This window comes from Pristis pectinata, chromosome 12 (genome assembly GCF_009764475.1).
Source record: "Pristis pectinata isolate sPriPec2 chromosome 12, sPriPec2.1.pri, whole genome shotgun sequence".
Lineage (NCBI taxonomy): Eukaryota > Metazoa > Chordata > Chondrichthyes > Rhinopristiformes > Pristidae > Pristis > Pristis pectinata.
The window spans coordinates 18,677,345-18,698,950 of record NC_067416.1 but is presented as its reverse complement, the minus strand read 5'-3'; the positions used below and the strand labels follow the sequence as shown (position 1 = coordinate 18,698,950).

At 37.0% G+C, this 21,606-nt stretch overlaps 1 protein-coding gene across 2 annotated transcripts in view; it reads right to left on the bottom strand.

Annotated features, from left to right (window-relative positions):
* wdr11 (WD repeat domain 11) overlaps positions 1-21,606 on the bottom strand; it is an 87,326-nt gene that overhangs the window by 28,231 nt on the left and 37,489 nt on the right. For both annotated transcript variants that reach the window (XM_052027431.1, XM_052027432.1), the window contains 7 exons: positions 19,855-20,031; positions 18,875-18,959; positions 16,071-16,177; positions 13,625-13,700; positions 12,929-13,037; positions 7,073-7,197; positions 5,486-5,633 (listed from right to left, as the gene is read on the bottom strand). In XM_052027431.1, coding sequence (XP_051883391.1) covers positions 5,486-5,633; positions 7,073-7,197; positions 12,929-13,037; positions 13,625-13,700; positions 16,071-16,177; positions 18,875-18,959; positions 19,855-20,031 — 827 coding nt within the window. The remainder of the gene's footprint in view (positions 1-5,485; positions 5,634-7,072; positions 7,198-12,928; positions 13,038-13,624; positions 13,701-16,070; positions 16,178-18,874; positions 18,960-19,854; positions 20,032-21,606) is intronic.

Sequence of the window (21,606 nt, the reverse complement as noted above, 5' to 3'; positions counted from 1 at the left end):
ATTAGATGAGAGTTATTTCAACAAATCGAATGTCCAAGAAGAAAACAGCACTCACCTCATACACTGCAGATGTAAGTTTAGCATATTTGTTTACAAAACACTGAACAATTTTGGTAGATATCAGTCTTCATGCACTTGGGACTACAGGAATAGACTATGAGCTTAATCCTACAACAGCACTTACATACTTAATGATTTTAGCTTAAACACAGCCATATTACAATATATGTTATCTGTATATTTTGAGATTGAAAGGCTATTTTTCCCCAACAGGCACAACATACGTCTCAATACTTTGAGATGAACTGTTATTCTCTTCAAAATTATATTTCCACTGAGGGCCTTCTTGCCCATGCTCTACATCTTTACTCTTAAGCAATTTGAAAGTTAATTTATTTCCTTTGACAGAGTCTGCACTTTGTACTTTTCAACAAGTTCACTTGGACTTTCAACAATGCTATATTCATGGATACCCAGGCTTCTCTGGGATTACATTAATTGTACAATAGTTTATGATTCATCCAGTGGCTTATTTTCATTTAACTAAGCAGCTTCCGATTACTGGAAAAGGAATACTATTATTTTGAATAAAACATGTTTTTCTCCCTTGACATCCATCAGAACAAACAGAAGAGAACCATAAAAGCAGAAGTCATCACTATAATAATCATAAGCAGTAGCAATAATAATCCTTCTATAGTAACTTGCATTTAAGGTATACCGTAGTTATGCTGACAGTATTATGCAGCTCCATTTGGAGAATATCAGAATGAAGATCAAGTGCTGTTTCCATTGAAAAGGAATGTATTTTTCTCACTTTCTTAAATAAAATTAGATACTAATTAATAAATGTACAAATCAAACTGCAATTGGAACCAAAGAAAGCACCATTATCGTAAATTCACATGGGTCCCTGTAACATCAAAAATGCTATATTTTGCTCTGACAGTGTAGAAACTTATTAAAATTAATGCAGTCAACACAACACAGTTCAGAGACTACATTTAAGAAGCATTCCCTATCCATAAATATAAGGATTACACATCAAAACTCAGCACACAAGTATTTCTGTTTCTATATGGAGATGCCTACACATACACCAATTATTAGAAACATTCTGGAAACTTATTGATGAAGCCTTGACACCTGGCTATACTTTGTGCCACTCATCACCCCCACCTCACATGATCTGATTCCTCCCATTGTCTCACTTTGTGATAACATCTTTGTTCACTCCTTGTATAATTCACCAATCACACCCTCTTCAAATCTTATTTCCTTCATTGTTTGTCACTGGGGAAAAAAATCTCTCCCATTTCACTTTTATTTACATTTTCATAGAACATAGAACACTACAGCACAGTACAGGCCTTTCGGCCCACAATGTTGTGCTGACATTTTATCCTGCTCTAAGATCTATCTAACCCTTCTCTCCCACATAGTCCCCTATTTTTCTATCATTCATGTGTCTATCTAAGTCTCTTAAATGTCACTAATGTATCTGCCGCCACAACCTCTGCCAGCAGTGCGTTCCACGTACCCACCACTCTGTGTAAAAAAAAACTTACCCCTGACATCCCCCTTATACCTTCCTCCAATCACCTTAAAATTATGTCCCCTCATGTTAGCCATTGTCACCCTGGGAAAAAGCCTCTGACTGTTCACTCAATCTATGCCTCTTATCATCTTGTACACCTCTATCAAGTCACCTCTCATCCTCCTTCTCTCCAAAGAGAAAAGCCCCAACTCACTCAACCTATCCTCAGAAGACATGCTGTCCAATCCAGGCAACATCCTGGTAAATCTCCTCTGCACCCTCTCTAAAGCTTCCACATCCTTTCTATAATGAGGCGACCAGAACTGAACACAATACTCCAAGTGTGGTCTGATCAGAGTTCTATAGAGCTGCAACATCACCTTGTGGCTCTTGAACTCAATACCCTGACTAATGAAGGCCAACACTCCATACGCCTTCTTAACAACCCTATCAACTGCGTGGCAACCTTGAGGGATCTATGGACGTGGACCCCAAGATCCCTCTGTTCCTCCACACTGCTAAGAGTTCTGCCACTAACCTTGTATTCTGCCTTCAAATTCGATCTCCCAAAGTGTATCACTTCATACTTATCCGGGTTGAACTCCATCTGCCACTTCTCAGCCCAGCTCTGCATTCTATCAATATCCTGTTGTAATCTACAGCAACCTTCTACACTATCCACAACACCACCAACCTTTGTATCATCAGCAAACTTACTAACCCACCCCTCCACAGCCTCATCCAAGTCATTTATAAAAAAAATCACAAAGAGATTCTGTCTCTATTCTTCTATTCTGTCTCTTTCACCAGAACCAACAATGAAGTTAGACTGACATTTGAGATGTCATTCAAGTACCTCACACAGCAGTATTCAAGAGCTGCACAAATTGCCCTTCCTGAAACCTTAAGGAACTAACCCTGAAGAAATTCTAGATAACAAATATTTGCAATATTGTGATGCAGAAAACCAACCGACTTGTTTTGAACAATGACAAACTAGGTCCTAAGCTGAAAAGTTAATTACCATTTCCTCTATCAGTGCTGCCCAACCTCCTGAGTTCCAGAATTTTCTGCTTGTGTTTCATTTTTTTTCTTTTTGAATCCAGCAAAGTACTGATTAAGTTACTGAACAAATATCCAGAGTCCTAGCTACTGAGCATAAACATACCTTCAATCCAAGCAGAACAGCTAGAGAATTTATACTTAATCTGTAACTTTAAAAAAAAATTTTTGTAATATTTGTGAAACTACCTCGTAAAAAAAAAATCCCAAATGGGAAATGCAGGAAATACCCTCAAATCCCAACTCTCTAGAATTTGGCTCCAAAGTCACCACTCTGCAACTAACCTGCTTAAGTAAGTAAACCTGCTGTAAGTAAATCACCTTCCTGTATGATAATAAGTAGAGCTTTATTTTAACCTTTCTGATTGTGATCTATACACTGGCTCTTGTTAACATCCTTCAAAACCCAATGTTGGTTTCCAAACATAGACTGATAATACCATCCTCTGGCTTATCACCATTGCTTCTGTCTACTGCTGCTAACTTGTCAGATTAACTCTCTAGTATTGGTGATCAGAATTCTCAAAATAATTATGGGAAGACCAAAGCCATTGCCTTCTGGCTCCATCATAAATTCCCTCTCCCTCTCACGACCTTGGTGTCATATGAGACCCTGAGTTGATCTTCATGTCATGATACCATGTCATGGCTAGGAATATTTGTCTCATTTCCACAACAACACTGGGAATGGTTCCTCCCTGCCTCAGCTTAACTGTTTCTGGAATCTTCATCCAGTTCTTTGGCATCTCTGAACTTAACTATGACAATGCACCCGTCTGGTCTCGTTCCTCATACATTCTATAAATTTGAGATCATCCAAAACTCTGCTGCCCACATCCTGACTCAATGTACTTGGCAATTACCTTTGCAACTTCTCATATACAACAGCTCCAAGTTCAAAATTCTCATCCTTATTTTCAATTACCCCCATGGCCCCCACCCACCATCATAATTTCCTTGTCTCTACTGAGAAATATCTGCTGCTCTAATCTTGGCTGCTCTAGCAGCTCCGATTTTTAAATTGCTCCATTATTAAAATCATCAATTTAATTCCTAAGGCTCGAAAGGTTCATCCCTTAATCCATTATTCCTATTGTTCCTTCTTTTTGATGCCAAATTTTGCTTGATAATGTTGTGAAGTGTCCTGGGGGTGTTTCCGGGGATTGGGGAAACGTGATTGCATTAAGCATTCTATGTATAATCACAACTTGTTGTTGCTTTGCAATTAATTACTCTGTGAAAACAAATAGCTTAATATCAAATGAAGCAATTTGACCTTAAAAACAATTGGTAACCACAGCAGCATCATAACAAACCTTTAGAATATATCCTAGTAGACCAGCATTTCACATCTTTACAGCAAGATCGTTACTGAATTTTACTTGAGTGTGGCAGACTCATACAATAAAATTACCTTCCTTGACAAAGGAAAAATGATTTGCTGTGCGTGCATGCAGAATTATCAAGAGAATCAGAAATCTGAAGGATCTTTCATAATATAGTCTGTGCCATGAGCACTGGCCCTTTAAAGCCTTAGTGACTCAGCCAGCTGCAGTTCTTTCCACTTCTATTTCCAATTATATTTTTATGCCACTGGGTTTGCCTATTGAACTTCCCTGTTAGAGATGGTAGTTCTTACCATTATTCATCTGATGGAGAACAAATTATAAAAACCAAAGCAATGTTGTAAATAGAGCTTCCGAACAGCATTTGTTTGAACCCAGTTGCATGTGAAAAAAAATCAAAACTCAGAACGAAATTGAAAGCACCAATTCCAACCAAGCAAATACCTCACTCCTACCCCAAGCACTTCAGCTATCATTATTCAGTTAATACTCCTCTTAATAGGACAGAGGACTCTCTGACCCAGCATCAAACCTCTGTTTCGCTGGACAAATTGCTAATTGAGCAATAAAATAGAAGAATAGCTCTACCCCAGCATGTATTTTAATCACAACTTCAGAAAAATACTAATTATATCCTCTCACTATTTTATCAAATCATACACCGATTATCTCGTTGCTCCACTGTGGCATTCTCAAAATCAGTCAGCAGCACTCCAGGTGCCGTTGAACTGGTTAGAAAGGGCACATCACTAGAAATTAGATTCATCTCATCCAGCTTCATATGCTTCTAAAACCAGGATCCCAATGAATTAAGTGATTCGGAAAGCTTACTTGGATCGGTGTTGGTTATATAGATGGTACTCACGCATTCAGCAACACACATTCACACTGTTCAGATTTGCTAAACTTTGTCCTTGCAAACCCATGGCAAAGCTCTGGAGCCAGTGCTGGAGAAAGTTTGCAAACAGAAGCTCTATTCTTTGACTGAGATTTCTAATTTAGCATCAACATGGTTCAACCTTTTGCCATGAACCCATGCACAACTACAGGATTAATATTATGATCTTTTACAGAAACAGACAGCAGAGGCAACGTTCATCCATAAAATATGTGCTGGATTTGAACTCTGGCTGCTCAGGTGAAAAGCCTTTTTCTAACTTACTGGACAAATCAGTGTACATCAAAAGCATATTTATTTTAAAAGAATGAAGGGGAAACAGGAGGCAAGAAAATTTGGTCAATCAAACTCAAGCTTTTCACCAACTGGGCACAGCTTACTTGATAATCTCTAGGTGAATGTTGTGCATAAACTACCCCTTATCCTGCATGTTACTGTTTTTCAAGAATAGTAGTCTTCAACCCTCACCTACTTTCAATTAAGAGAAAAACTAAATTATGCATCTGCTCTTATTACACCAGATGGTTAATTATAATTTTGATTTGTTGGTCATTTGCTGGATCATACAATTTAATGGCATTTCAGTCAATCCGCAAAATAACCCCATTAGTTCACAGCAAGAATTGGCCTAATTGTACTTACATCAGGAGGAATTCTGACCCCATCCTTTACTACGTTTCCTTCCACAGTGAGATGGAAGGTCTGTCCATCATTGTCAGTAAATATAAAATGCTCCCGTGCAGAGATGTTATGACCAAGTTCAGCTTTACTTTCTGCCTCCTGCAGTAAACTGGAGAATTAAAATAACAGACTTATTGAATTTATAGTCAATACATCTTAAACCTTCTTGTAATAATTCATACCCGGCTATTTTAATGGACTTAAGAGTCAAATCACTTTTCAAGGAAAATCGACAACATGAACCCACCACTCATGCTGCAAAATGCAGTAAAAGTGATGAACTGGAAACAGAATTAAAACTAATGGATTCTTGATTTTTTTTTACTAAGGAAAAGATCACTGTGGGATGAGAACTAATGGCAAAGAAACTCATTGAACAGAGAAAAGTACTGTAATAGGATCATCAGTACTGTTCCACTCTACACACTGGAGCACAAATATCTATGCTGACATTCCAGTATAGTACTTCACTGCTGGGAGCACTCTCTTTCAGAGAGGGCTATTTTGGAGACTGAGTTATCCCTAGTTTTATAGTCAATGTTCATCAAACATTCAACATAAATCATAGAAGATTTGTGACACAATGTGTTGTCTCCATCCCAAGTGACAAAGGCGCTCCCAGACTAATCCCATTTTCCAGTACTGTAGTCAGACACTTCAAACATGCAACCAAGTACTCTTTAAACATGGTGATGGCTTCTGCTTCTACCACACTGTCAAGCAGCAAGTTCCAGACTCCTACTACCCGAGTGAAAAAAAATCCTCATCTTCCCTTTAATCCTTCTACTAATTACTTCGAACTCATGACCCTTGATTTTTGATCCCTCTGATAAGCAAAATAGATCTTTCCTATTTACTCTACCAAGATCCCTCAATTTTATACAGCTTAATTAAGCCTTTATTCCAAAGAAAACAACTCTATATCTTTTCTCTAGGCTAACATTTTCCAGCCCTTGCAAGACCCTCATAAATCTCCCCTTATCTTCTGCAGTCAAATCATCTTTTCTGTAATATGGTGACCAGAATTGTACATAGTTCTCTAGTTCTGGACTATCACTGTATGCATAACCCCCATGCTCTTGTATTCTCTACCCTAGTCAATAATGGAAAGCATCCTGCATGTCTTTTAAGCCACCTTATTGACCTGTCATGCTACCTTTAATGATCTGTGGATATACACTCCTAAGCCCCTCTGTTCCTCAACACCACTCAAAACCCCGAAGTTTAATGTGTATTCCCTTGTCCCACCTCTCCAAATGCATCATCTTGTACTGCTCTGGGTTAAGTTCTATTTGTCACTTTCTGTCCAACTGACCAAACCATCTGCCTTGTCCTGCAGTTTAGAGCTTTCACCGTCAACCACAAAGCTGATGTTTGTATCATCTTCAAACTTCTTTATTACGCAAGTTATTCTTTCTCCATGCATCTTAGGCTTGGCAACCATTTTTTCTAACCCTCATCTGCTACCTTCTATACCCCCTGCCATCACCATCTTGGAAAACTAAACCTACTAATATCAGCAGTACCCAGCTAATCTTTCTTAGTTACCTGATCATAGGTGACTCAACGTTATTGGCTTCAGTATCAGAAGCAACAGTTTGTCTGGCCATGGCTTCTCGAACTGCAAGCTGCTTTCTGCGCAAACTCTTCAAGTTGTGGGAAGGAGACCACTCCTGTAGGTGAGGAAGCGTAGTGAATTCTATTGTGTTTTCAAGTTATCTAAAATAATATTCCTCAGTTTTTTCTCTCTGCAATATATTAAACTAGGCCCATCATAAATAAAAAGTCACTCAAATTAAGAAATCAATCTTGGCATAGCTACAAGTTAAAACCAATAAAATGTATTGGTGAGATTTGTACATCTAGTACTGGATGCGGTAACTTCCAGTGAAGCAGGGCAGGTCTTGGCATTAACAGTGTACTGTCTCTTTACATTTGATCTCCCAAGGTGCAACACTTCATATTTGGCCGGGTTGAACTCCATCTGCCATTTCTCTGCCCATATCTGCAACTGATCTATATTCCACTGTATCCTTTGCCAGTCTTCTACACTATCCACAACACCACCAACTTTTGTATCATTTGCAAACTTACTAACCCACCCATGTACATTTTCATCCAGGTCATTTATATACATCACAAACAGCAGAGGTCCCAGTATGGATCTCTGAGGAACACCACCAATCACAGACCTCCAGTTAGAATAAGCCAAAAAACTCAATCGAGTCAGTAAGGCATGACTTGCCCTGCACAAAACCATGCTGACTGTCCCTAATTAGGCTATGGTTTTACAAATGTTCATAAATTCTATCCCGAAGAATCCTCTCCAGTAACTTCCCTACCACTGATGTGAGACTCACCAGTCTAGTTAACATGATTATCCCTGTTTCCCTTCTTGAATAATAGAACAACATTAGCTACTTGCCAGTCCTCCGGGACTTCACCTGTGACTAGAGGGGACATGAAGATATTGGTCAAGGGCCCAGCAATCTCATCTCTTGCCTCTCTCAATAACCTGGGGTATATCCCATCAGGCCCAGGACTTACTCACTTAATGCTCTTTAAGAGACCCAACACTACCTCCTCCTTTATCTCGAAATACCCCAGCATATTAGCTTGCTCCACACTGATCTCCCTATCCTCCACGTCCTTCTCCTTGGTAAACACTGATGCAAAGTACTCATTAAGGACCTCACCCACATCCGTTGCTTCCAAGCACATGTTCCCTCCTTTATCCTTGAGTGGTCCTACCCTCTCCCTAGTTATCCTCTTGCTTTTGATGTATGGAGAGGGTGGGGGGGGGGGGGGTGTGAAGACCAGGACAGGGTGGGAGGGGATGTACTTTTATGAAAGATTTTAGCAGAATGAGAATGTGAATGGAGGTGAAGATAGTAGCTGCAGATGAAGAAGTCTTAAGTGCCAAGAACTCACCTTGGAAATCTTGTGAGATTATATCATTTGCCACACTGGTCAGCAGTGCAAGGAATATTGCTGCTAGCAATGGCCAGACTGGCAACCTCCTGTGGGTATTACTGCAGGAAGCCCTGGAGAAAGTGCATTGACCCTTTACACACATCCGGCTTGTGGCTGGTGCAACCACAAGCCTGTTAAGATCCCCGTCTGTAAATCTAGGAGTATGTTCCCTGCCCTGAGGAATCACTGGTATAGCGATGATGAAATGAAAAGCAGTCTCCAGTAACTGGGAGAGCATTGGTGATGTTATGCACGTGTGCATTTAAGGACTGGCTGATGAGGCCACAGCTGTATGTCTAAGTGCCAGCAGCTGTGAAAAATTCAATTAGAGCTTCTCAGTAATATGCCACTGTTTCTAAAACATCAACATGACATTATTCAAGAGAGCCTGATAAAGCTGCTTTTTTCAAATGTCACTATCAAATTGTTTTTAATCAAAATTAGGTACACATGCAACAACATTTTTACACCCAAAAACAGTACAGACAAAATTCTAGGCCAAGAGTACTATTATAATCAACATTTAAAAAATGCAATGTATATTACTGTATTTCACTCATTTTTCACTTCAAACAGGTAATAATTCTAGGCTTGTACAGTGCTACAACTTTTAAAGAATTCTTATTCTTCTCCTCCTCAACCCCTTTCCTGCATAAATTTGTTTTGGCCTGAAGGTCAGGAATTCCCTTCCTATACCTCTCCACTTTTTCCTCTCTTCACCTTTCAGATATTCCTCAAAATCTCTCTCTCTGACCAATCTTTTGACTAACTGCCCTAATATATTCTTATTTGGCTCAGTATCCAACATGGTCGAGAAGCATCTTATGAAATGCCTTGAGATGTTTTGCTGTGTTAAAGGCATTATACAAGTACAAAAAAGCATTGTTGTCAAAGTAATTTCTCTCGTAGCCATTTAGCGCTGTGGCTCTTCTTGCTCTCCATATGCCACTCCACATGATTTTTTAATTCTTATCTGGGGATGTTCTTGCTATGAAAGGAGTATTAAACATTATAGGGATAGTAGAAATCAATAAAATCTTAATAAACTAGACTGGGAGGGTCCACAGAGAGGATGTTCCAGATGGCTGGAAAGTCCAGAAACAGAGTCGTAGCCTCAGGATATGGGATATGTTATTTGGAATTGAGATCAGGAGAAAAGTCTTCAACCAGAGGAATTTCCTACCACAGAAAGTAGAGGAGGCCAAATTATTCATGAAGGAGGTATATATATTTCTTAAAAGTAAAGGGACCAAGGTTGGGAAGAAGCAGGACTAGGGTACTGAAGTGGATAATCAGCCACACTGCAATGAATGGTGGAACAGATCTGAAAAGTCTATTTCTGCTCTAATTTTCTGTATTTCTAAAAATATGTTTAATTTTCAGAAGATCATCAAAATGTAAAACCAAATGTGCTCTCAGGTTTGATTTATAACAACTTGGTTTGAACCCATATCTTCAAAAGAGTAAACTACAGGTATTCTTAGAATTGCCAAAGGGTTGTGTTCCAAGAAAACAACAATTGTGATGAGGTGTAATTGATCAGAAACGTTAACTGTTTTCCTCTGCAGACTGCTGCCTGACTTTGAGTATTTCCAGCACTTTCATTTCAGATTTCCAGCATCTGCAGTTTTTCTTGATTTGCATAATGATTTTGGTACAATATGTTCCTTTGGGCAGAGACTGGAGAACTAGGCTTTATAGTAAAGAATAGATTCATAAACTGAGGGCATGTACTCTGCAGAGTCACTGGCATAAGTTTGTAAATCAAACATTTGTAAGTTGAAGAATCCCTATTTATGCTTGAACTGCTAACCAGGCTTCAAATGTGACTGCGTATTCACTAAATCTTCCTTTCCAGCCATGAGTACATGCTTAGCATATACAGTTGTTATAATTGTACAAGATTCAACTCCTATTCACACTATAGAGAATTCCTGGAGTGTTAACCAATGCTGATAACTGTCAGGGCAAGGTCTGGCGTGGATTTGCACATACTTACAAGATTAAGGTAGAAATTGAAATATCACAGAACATAAAACAATTATAAATCACTCATATTTTGAAATATTTTTGAGGGAATTACAATCCAAATACATACAATTTTTTTGTGGGCAATTAGTAATTATTAACGCACCAGTAAAAACACAAACTGCATGCAACAAAGCTTGAGATTATAAAGGTATTTTGTGAAGTTGCTTCATAAATGCTGGAAATGTTCAACAATTCAACTGATTTCTCCCGCTTCTGAAGGAGAAGGCTACGAAAGTGTTGAGACTATAACGGAGGGCTGAATCAGTAAAGCAGCCATAACATTTCAACATTAAAATGCACACATGTAAATCCTTAATCTGATGTCACTGCAAACTCCAGGTTCATGTTTCTGCATTTTATATTTGCAACCCATTTCCCCTTTAAACAGAGTCTACTTTCAAGGAAAAAGACAAATATAGATGTCTGTTTTCCCAGCTTCTCACCTTCATGATATAGCATAACTATTATCCATTTGAGATTTAGATGGAAGTGCCTTGATGCAAGGGTTGTCCCTACATAGCTCAAAATTGAATACAATGCATCCCATCCTTCTGCAATACCATAGCAAGCCAAAATGTACAACATAAAAATAGGAAATAGTGAACAAAAGAGAACTGCCAAAAAAGATTAATTACCATCTCAAGTAGAAGGCACCCTTGTCAGAATGATGAGTCTCCACATATATGTCAGTTCACCTCTCTTATTAAAATGCTAATAAATATGTTTTCCCAAAATTTTCTGTTTTCATTTCTTATACAAGTTAAACAAGCCTTTTAAAGTTTACTGTGAACATCTGGGATTAATTTTTATTTAAATAATTTTTCTCTATATACCAGTGTTCCTGAGGATTAAGATGGCAATTGTGGAATTCATGAAATTTTTTTTTAAGTTCTTCGAGGTGCATCTGGGGATATTGTTTTGAATAAAGTTTGTGAATTGTTATAAAAAGATTTTTCTTAATATTATTAATGGCCGCAAGGAGACATTTTCATCCAGGAAATCTTTTTTGTTATTGCTATCTTATTAGTCCTTACAGTTTCAGCGTACATTTTGAACTTGAATCACTTGATACTCATTTCCCTATCCTTTTTTTTAAACTGGATCAATTTTTTTTGTTTTCAGTTGGTTTACATTGCTTTTGGCATTTTTCCAATAATGTTGAGCGTTAGTTTTCATTTTAAAAACGCTTCATTTTTGAGTGTGTGTCACTTTCCAAACTGCACCAATTTTCTATTCCAATATGGGTTAAACTATTTGCTTGGTTTTTCCTCATTGGTTATCACACTAAGTCTCCTCAGGATACCGTTTCCCTTATACAATTCATTTTATTAAATTAATTCAATTTATCATTCTTGAAACACATTCTTAAGCAGGGTTTCAGGTTGCCATTTTCAGCAAAATGGATTTGAAGTGCTTGTAGTAATTATAAGGTCCACTAATAACTTCCTATCCACCATCTTGTGATATCCCTTTCTTGTATGGCCCACTCTTTTGATGGAATTTACTTTCTGTTTCTCCTACCTACACTTCATCACCAGCACATCTGACTGATAATTTACACAATCACTATAGCCAGTAGCACAAAGAAGAAAATCTATAAAAGATGAAGACAGTTTTCACATTTAAAATAAATGTTTGTAAAGACAATTTTCATTGGAATCCTGAGGCTGAATTGTAAGAACAATGATGGCATTTCTAAAAGAAGACATTAAATATCAACCAACTAAATCACAAATCAAATTTGACAAACATTGGAACATGCAAAACAGAACAATTTAAAGTCTTATTCCTTGCTGATTTTGTCAAACAATTTTATTTGTAACCCACTCCCTCAAAAATGAATCCTTTCCTTCTGGGTTCAAATCTGTGGGGTGTCAATTGCACTCCAGTATCCCAACAAAATGACAACATTGTATGTGGATATTGGCAGATCACCAGGCAGGCTCCAGCAGACATCACAGGCAAGTCCTGTGCCGAATTCAAATATGTTCATCAGGAGCTAGATGGTAATCAGGCCACAGTGATTTTACCTTTTCTGTTTTAAGAATTTAATTATGGCATCATACGGCTTCCCATAATGAGATCAATTAACTTGGATTTGATCACAAACTTGATGCAAGATGTTTCATGTCTAACTGTTTCCTACCACCCAAGCATGATTTTTGAAATGCACCAAAATAAAAATCTAGATGCCAATCCTCAGGGCAGTTTTAAAATCTTCCTAATTAAATTCAGTACATCATCTCCGCAATGATAACTATCTTACTGAAACTGTACGATGTTTAGCAATTCTACATGAAGTGGAATATGTTACATTTATATAATCACAAATACAGCCATAAAAATAGCACCAATCATGCATAAACTTTTAAATTGTAAGTGGTAAATAGGTGGCCATACCAGTGCAGTAACTGCAGGAAAGTTCTTTGCCATTTCACGAAGCAGAGTGCATGTTCTAATATCCCACAATTCCAAAGGTTTGTCTCTGAACACTACAACCAAGAACTGCCTAAATAAAACAAATGCATCATCCTTTAGGTTAGATTGATGTGTCCTAATGATTATTTTCAGCAACACTTGTGACATAAACTGATTCACTAAAACCAATGCATAAATCTTTGCAAAAAAGATCTATTTTTCAATTTAAGTACCCATGTATTTGCTCAACATTTATCTAATGAAGGTAAGGGCACATCTGTGAATCTCTGGAGCTTTGTCTTTTACAGGTCTCATCACCCAAAGATTGAGTACAATAAAACTACTAAATTAACTACTTAAAATACTAAACTACTTATATAATTAAACTACTAAAAGTATGTACAACTGTGCTTATAGCCAGACTACATGCACAAAAGTGAACATGGACTACATTCTGAATACGATAAGTTGGATTGTCTCTTTTAAATAATTCAGCTATCAATAGGATCACCCAACAAGATTTCCTGGGTTAAGTATCAATGTACTCTTTACCAATATAGTATCGCAGGCAGAATGGCAATGGTGCAACTGTGCAATTTTTAATGCTATGAAAGCAGACAGAATTTAGGGTTATGGTTAAGTGAATAACAATGTATTTGGAAACATAGCCATACTTACTTCAAATGGGATATTTTAATCATTTCTATCGGTGGTTCATCGTTACTTCGTTCACCTCTAAATGCAACACTTCTCCCTGGGTAGCAAGATCATTTGCAGGGAATGAGAAAATCAAATCCGGTGAATAGCTGGAACTACCTGAAATTTCTAAATCCCTACCACATATTCTGATCAACAGTAATAAAATGAAATAGCATTGCAAAGATTAACGTTATTCTTAAAACTACAGCACAGCTAGAGTGGCATCCAATCATAAACACTTTTGCAATGAGGATTTTAATTTTATAGCTCAAATACATGCAATTCCATATGCTAATATAAAACGCCATTGAATTGGATGTGACTAGTTTTTCTGTAGGGAACCACTGGCATTCAGCTGCTCACAAGCGAGTCCTGAACTTGTGCAGACCCACTGTAAATGAGGATATGCTAATTGACTGATTCCAGGTATAGGAACAGTGATCCCATCTACCTGAATAGTGATCTCTATACCTGTAGTTTAGAAGGAAAACTGTTGACAGGTCAAGTTATTTAATTTTACGTACTTGATTTTTTAAAAATTATTTGTTATATTTGTTTTTTTAAATCTTTAAAAAAATTATTTAACTAGTCTTAATGTTTTTAAGTACTTCTGAATCCAACAGCAGATATAAAAAATATACACTTAGAAATGATTCCATGACCTTGACAAAGAAATTATATTCCTCTGCTTCTTCCTGCAATACAAATTGTCTAGTGGAATTCTGCTAATAATATGCAAGATTAAAAATTTGTTAAACTTGAATAGAACTTGAGAAAAAAAATCTTAAAACAGAGAACATAGAATAGTATTGCATGGGAACAGGCCCTCTGGCCCACCATGTCTGTGCCAACCATGATGAAAATCTAACTAATCCCACTTGCTTGCACATGGTCTGTATCCCTCTATTCCCTACCTGTTCATATGTCTGTCTAAATGCCTCTTAAACTATACTATCTTATCAGCTCCACCATCTCCCTTGCAGTGTGTTCCAGGCACCTACACTCTGTGTGTAAAAACAACTGCACACCTCTTTTAAATTTTCCCCCTCTCACTTTAAATCTGGGACACTTCCACCCTGGAAACAAGTCTGTCTACCATATCTACGTCTTTCATAATCCTGTGGATCAAATTTAAGGCATTATTCTGTGAACTTACAAATATCAATGACTTGATGAATTTCACGAAGCAAGAACAGAACCAAAACTACACTGGTCAAACACTGTTGATGTCTGGTTGACAAATAGAACTAGGCAGATGGAGATGAAGTGTAGGGCAGCAGGATGGGAAAAGGGAGAAGAGTTGAAAAGGAAAAGGAGTAGGTGGGGCAATTAAGAAAGTAGTGAAGGATCAATGGAAAGTGGAGGAGAGGTGGCAAAGAGATGATGCCAATGGCAGCACAGGTGAGATTGAAGAGGGAAGGGGTAAGTGCCACAGGAAACTGGTTGAGTTGGAACACAATTAATGAGGCTACGAGATGGAAGAAGGACACTGAGCAACTTTAAGTTCCAATGGCTCTTTCAGGGAGTCAAGGTTATTTAGTCCCAGCGTAGAAACAGTTACATCTTGAGGTAACTGGATTTAAATTTAGTCCAGTGATAATCCACTTGCTATTTTTAGCAACCATCAACTCTGACGAGGAACAAGATGATCACCAATTTTACACTGTCTACATTATTCATGAGGGATGGAGTGCAGACTTTCTGTGGATAAAAATATGTGGTAATCACCAACATGCAGCAGTCAACCCCTCTAACAAGCATTCCAGACCCAGTTCTGGCCACAACCCAGCTATGTTCTTGATCCCCAGCATTCCTGACCCTAACCCCAGCTGCATATCCAACCCATAATCCAGACCCTGACCCTAGCCAGACATTGATTATTTACATTTCATCATTTGACAAGGCATGAAATACAACCCATTTCTTGGTAAATAGGATTCACCAACTACCACAGAAGAGGGCACTATAGGAACAAGCTATATTTACCAACACTCCCAGTGATGCACACACTGACCTTGCAAGTACATGGATAGTAAATTAGCAGATAATGAGATCTAAGTGTATTGGCCATGTAAGCTTGCATTAATCAAAAGACAAAACTCTAAACCCAAAAAGAGTACATTCAAATTACTTCAAAGGAACAAACATCAAATTTACTATGTCCTCTAGGGGGATGATTAAAAACTACAGCAAATAAATAACTGAAAATGTAAAATTGCAATTAAAAAGAGTTTACATCACCTCGCTAAGAGGATGAACATTTCAATATCAAGGTCCTTCAATTTTATAATTTTCTTACAATTCTTATTTTGCTCATAAGTATAAGCTTGTCATGCCTATGAACAAAATTAAATATATCTGTTCATTAATCATCAAAATTTCAGATGTGCCTAAAATCAGAAAGTACATATTCTGTCTTCCTGACCTGTTGGTAGATCAACCAGCTGCAGTTCATTCCGCACTAATCCCAGATTGTTCGGTGTCGAGGTGGCAAAAGAAAGAAAACTGGCCAGGCTTGCCCACTCAATGCCCCTAGAGAGTCCAGAAAAGGATTCAGTTGTGAAAAACAGCCAACATCTTTGGTCTCAGTTCTTATCATTAAGCTAGTTTGGAAACTCAGTAATAAGTTTAGCAACAAAGTTGGCCACTTACAGCATTTTCCACCTTGAGGTAACAATGTCTTGAATTTACATGGCATATTTATGTTATGTCCCAAGGCGATTGACAGGAATGTTTATCAAATGAAGTACTGCTATATAATTTAGTAACAGCAATTAGAAAATTTCACTTGGCATGCTGTGACAAAAAAGGCTGCTTATATATCCTCAGTAGTAATATTTTTATCACTGTGTTTGGTCTCATAGAGCTGATTTTACTAGTCTATAAACTCCATTACAAATAACTACTACCTAACATTGCATTTCTGGGCTTATGCCAAGAGTCAGGTGTTTATTCCTTCTGATTTACAAACAGTGTAAAATTGAAGTTTAAACTGAACTAGTTCAACACTGCTGCAAACATAATTATTTTGTGCAGTAAATTAAAATATGCCTGTCTGCAATACAATGAAAAGTTGCAACCAGGGCAAAACTGTCAGCTTTCAGTCATTACCCCACAAAACTGCCAGTAACTTTGGCATTTCCTCTGTAAAAATCAACATAAAAATCCTACAGCCCCTGTTAATGATTCATCACCACCCCTCCATATGACAATCTTCACCAATTTTATCAAGGAAAATCAGGAGAATAAAATAAAGATATTCCTAAACTAGTTCAGCAATAGAATACCCTAAGAATGTTGTAACGTAACACTAAACATAAATGAGTTTTCAATACTAAGCCATAATTATTGCTTTGCCAACTCTTTATCCACCACCCCCCCCCCACCCAATAGTACCTTTTAAATATGTGAATTACAATTCCTGCACATAAATAGTTCAAAATTATAGGTTTTAATTTCCTTTAGTTTTCATATTTCAAATATCTTAATCTTGTAAGTATGTCAATTTTTATTCCACACAGTAAGTCGTTCAAAACAGGGTCTGAAGTAGAACATAGCTGGTCTTTATTAACCATTCCATTGACCAACACCAAATATTTTTACAGAATAACATACTAAGCTGCGATTTCCTGCTGCCAGCTCTTACTCTGCTGCCAGCTGTTACTCTGCCACTTCCAACACACATATTCATATCAAAAGCTGCAATTATTTTTAAACAATATATATTCCTAGCATCCTACATGTTTAAAATATCTTATTTCGTCATGTTACAGAGAGTAGGAAAGAAATTGACTGGATAGGAAGACTGAAAAAAAAAGGAAAGACATGTAATTAAAAATTGTTGAGATAACAAGAGATGCCAAACGCCTTCTAATCCAGAAAAGTGTCCAACAATAATTAACCTCTGACTGACCATAACATTTATTTATACTGCTTCCTCAAAGGATGTGGTCTTAGGGCAAAGGTCAGGTTGGCAGCTAGAGACCCCAAAATGTTCTTGAGCCATACTACAGAAAATTGGTTGGCCATTTCAAATTTACTTATAATTATTTAAATTTATGACCTTTAGATCCACTGGTCAAATAACTTGAATGAATAGTCCATATTCACCAAATCTTTGTATCTCTTACCTATCTTAAGATTGTACATCTCAAAGTTCCTTAACTTATTGTCACTACTTATCACATTTACATTTGGATGTCAAGAGTAGTAAGAAAAAATTTAGGCTACAAAAAAAAATCTAATTGCAAGATATTAAGCACATGTATTGTTAAAGTGTCATTCTCATTAAAGAGTATGTATAAAGCTTGCTGTGTTTTCTGCAGTAATTTCTCAAATGTAACCAAGCTGACATGGCATAAGATGCAATCATCACAGTTGACAGTTTGCCATTAGGTTCTTCCATCAACACAGCCAAGGTAATTATGATTTTCTTTTCAAAGTAAAGAGCTCAGGCTTTGTTCTACTGAAGAAATGTTTTCCCTTTACTGCCTTTCAGTATCTTGAAAAATGTGGTCGAGAGGAGGTCAGCTGACTTTAAAATGCCTCCCTTTAAAATACTCAGAAAGATGTGCATATGTGTACTCCTCAAAATAATTATCCATTTTGTTTTCCCTCTTTCCCTTTATAGGAAATCCTGTTCTCCAGTTGCTGCCTCACCATGCTAGTGCAACTGATTAATAGAGTCTGGGTAGCTCAGAAGATGTCAACTTTGATGGCCACGCTTGCTTTGTATTACATAAGGCAATACATCTACTAACTTAGCAACCAGTCAATGAAGCTTGATGGATTTTGGATTATTTATATCAATGCAAACTCACATGGGTGTGATTAGTAACTAAAGGAACCTTCTTCATTATGAAATATCAAAGTCATCAATTTCAGTCATCCTTTAATAATGATTGCATATGCAAAAGTAATTTTGAGAATTTGGAAAACAGCTGCTGCAACATTCCCTCTAATGCCATTTCAATATGCTTTTAAATTTATAGTAAGGCATGCAACTAGACAGATGTTTATGAAAAATGCTCATAATGTGGAACAATGAAGAAGCTCCGGGGAAACAGGTCACCTTTCAAAACAGGGAATTAATTTTGCATTCTTCATGCTAAACTTTTTAAATATATATCTAACATAGCTTATTTATAACAATGACACTGACAAGTAATGTCTTTTTTGCACTTTGTCCAAAGACTTGCACACATGGAATTTCTATACTGAAAACCTTACCTGACTTCGCAGGAATGTATACTTAATTCCTTGTGTAACAATCCACTAGTAAGATGATAAATCAACACAGATCCATTGCTGGTACCTGGAATCACATTGGTTAAACAGTTGATGAACATGTTTTTATCCATTAACCAATGAAATAATAACCCATCAATTCTGTTGTCAATTAATTGATCAGGGGCAAAAGATACAATATATTGACTCATCGTATAATTTTATATATCCATTGAAATTCAATAGCCAATTCTTGTCAATATAGTCATCTAAACTTTGATTCAGATCAATCTGACAATATCAGAAGTACTTGGCCTTCTATACTTGGCTCAGCAATTTATATATCAGTCAGTGGAGCCATATCATATCAAACCTGGGACATTCTGAGGCAATTATTAAGTTAACCAAGCTACCACAGATTAAATCCAAAAAGCAGATAACGTTCTTCCAAAAAAAATGAAAATGAGGCTTGTGGAGTAGAGAAAAATGACAGGTGAAAAACGTGAATTCCAATTCTAAATTGGTAACCTATAGGGTTCCAGAATGAAAAGTATAAGAAGCTGCCAGACCTGGATTGAAAGTTACTATTTGACTAGATTTTTATTTGCTTCAGCTCTTGAGAATGTTCTTAATCATCACATTTCACAATTTACAGTTTCTGAACAGAATTTTTATTGACCATATCTGAAATATAATTTCAGAATTTTGCTCTTAAAATTAAGGTGAAAATATTTAAAATATTAGAAATAATTATGTAATAAGTTATTTACACTTGCATCATAATAAAGACCAAGGACATATGCAAATTTGGCAACTTTTGAAGAGGCATGTGTGCATCTCCTTCATGTTTTTGAGCAAGCACGTGTACATTGCTTTAACCTCAGGTTTTCTTTTGATTTTGGGAAGACCTGTGTTTACTCGTACATCTTGCCAAAGAATTTCCACTTAATCCTAATAATATGTAGCCTGTATCAAGTACTCACCCACAGCCAACAATGGCTGATAGCTCTTTATGTTCTTGGTAGTGAGTGGTGGACACATTCGTATAACAAATGGTGGCAGTGGGAGACCTGACAACAAGCCAGTCAGCAGGAACTTCAGTTGAACTTCCTGCTGGTTCGGAGCCCTAGGCAGCTCTTCATCTACTGCTATACTTTGTCCTGTCAGAAAGATAAATTGTGAGAATATGTCGTGTGGTACATCAGAACAGATTACATTAACCTTGCACACACTCAAGACACCAAGTGTCATGAACCATGCTATACAAAAATCAGCTGGCCATCTCAAATTTACCTTTAATTCTTTAAATTTATACCCTTCAGTTCTACTGGCCAAATAACTTGAATGAATAGTCCATATTCAGTAAATCTTTGAGGTTCCTCTTGACCATTTTAAGATTGCACACCTAAAGATTTTTTAAACTTTTTGTCACTGTCTATCATATTTCCATGCACATTTTTAGACTGGGAGAAATGTGGACTTAGACACATAAATACACCACACACAGTTCTAATTATCATTAGATTGCTTATAGAGAGTGTGACCTCTCATTCTCTCACATATATACACTCTATGTCACTATTCCTACTCATTTATACAAACATGGACACAGATTTGGCCTCGTGGGTATTAGTCTCAGAGAATTCCATGTAAAGGGCAGGTAAAAATGTAAAACAGGTACAACTAAATACAGCACGATGAGCACTATGCAACAGTGATCAAAAAATATCAAAGCCATGGAAAATAATCAACCATGTTTACAGGAGCATTGCAAGATTAGCTACAGTGTCTTCAATTTCATTTTCTTATCTCCAAACCTTCGCAAAACTTCCTTTGTGAAAGTTCAACAAAGGGTACAGGTAAGATATATTGATAGTTTCTGGAAGTGAAAGAATTGATGCTCTGCCTGTCCATTTCTTGTATCGTGCAGTATGTTTTCAAACGGCTATCATGCAGACTCTGATCATTTTACTAAAACAGTGCAACTACACCCTCAATGGTTGTCACTATGAAATTGGTAGAAAAATTGCACAGTTTAACATACAGGTATGAAGAGACTTTGCCATTTCTTAAAGAAAACTATAAACCTCTACACAGACCATGTACAATCATATTAAATATTCTTTGCATAATAAGACGATATTCTGAACACTTTGTTTTCCTACATCACTAGTTTGATCTGTTTGACTTAAAAGAAACTTCCCTCCTCCACTCCAGTCTAACCTTACTCTTTGATGGTCTAGCTATCCTCGCAGATTCTCTTTGAAAACTGAATACACGTATTGCTGTTGCTAACAATTCCACCCCCCACCCCCGCCAGAGAAACAGGAGCTTCCAAATAGATTCTAAGTGTTTATTTGCTCTTTAATATCAAAGGTCCATGAGAAACACAAAAGACAAAATATTCATATCTTAATAACCTAATATCAGTGCTTTTTAAAAAAATTATTACCATTAGCTTTAAAATCCCCAGATTTTAAGGGCAACACTGTTTTTCAAAACCTTTTCTCAAAAACTTGTCAAGCACATTGTGAAACATGATAGTATTTGATGAATTGATGTTTTTCCTTTCCATTCTACTGAAACAGGGATACTTGAATGAAAATACAGATTTATAATTTAAGATTATTGATCAGTTCATTAAGATGCACTTAAAAATGGAACAGGGAGCTGCTTTACCCACATGGAGTATTTATTTCAATCCTTGGGCCAAAAGTGTGCATTCCTTCATATTT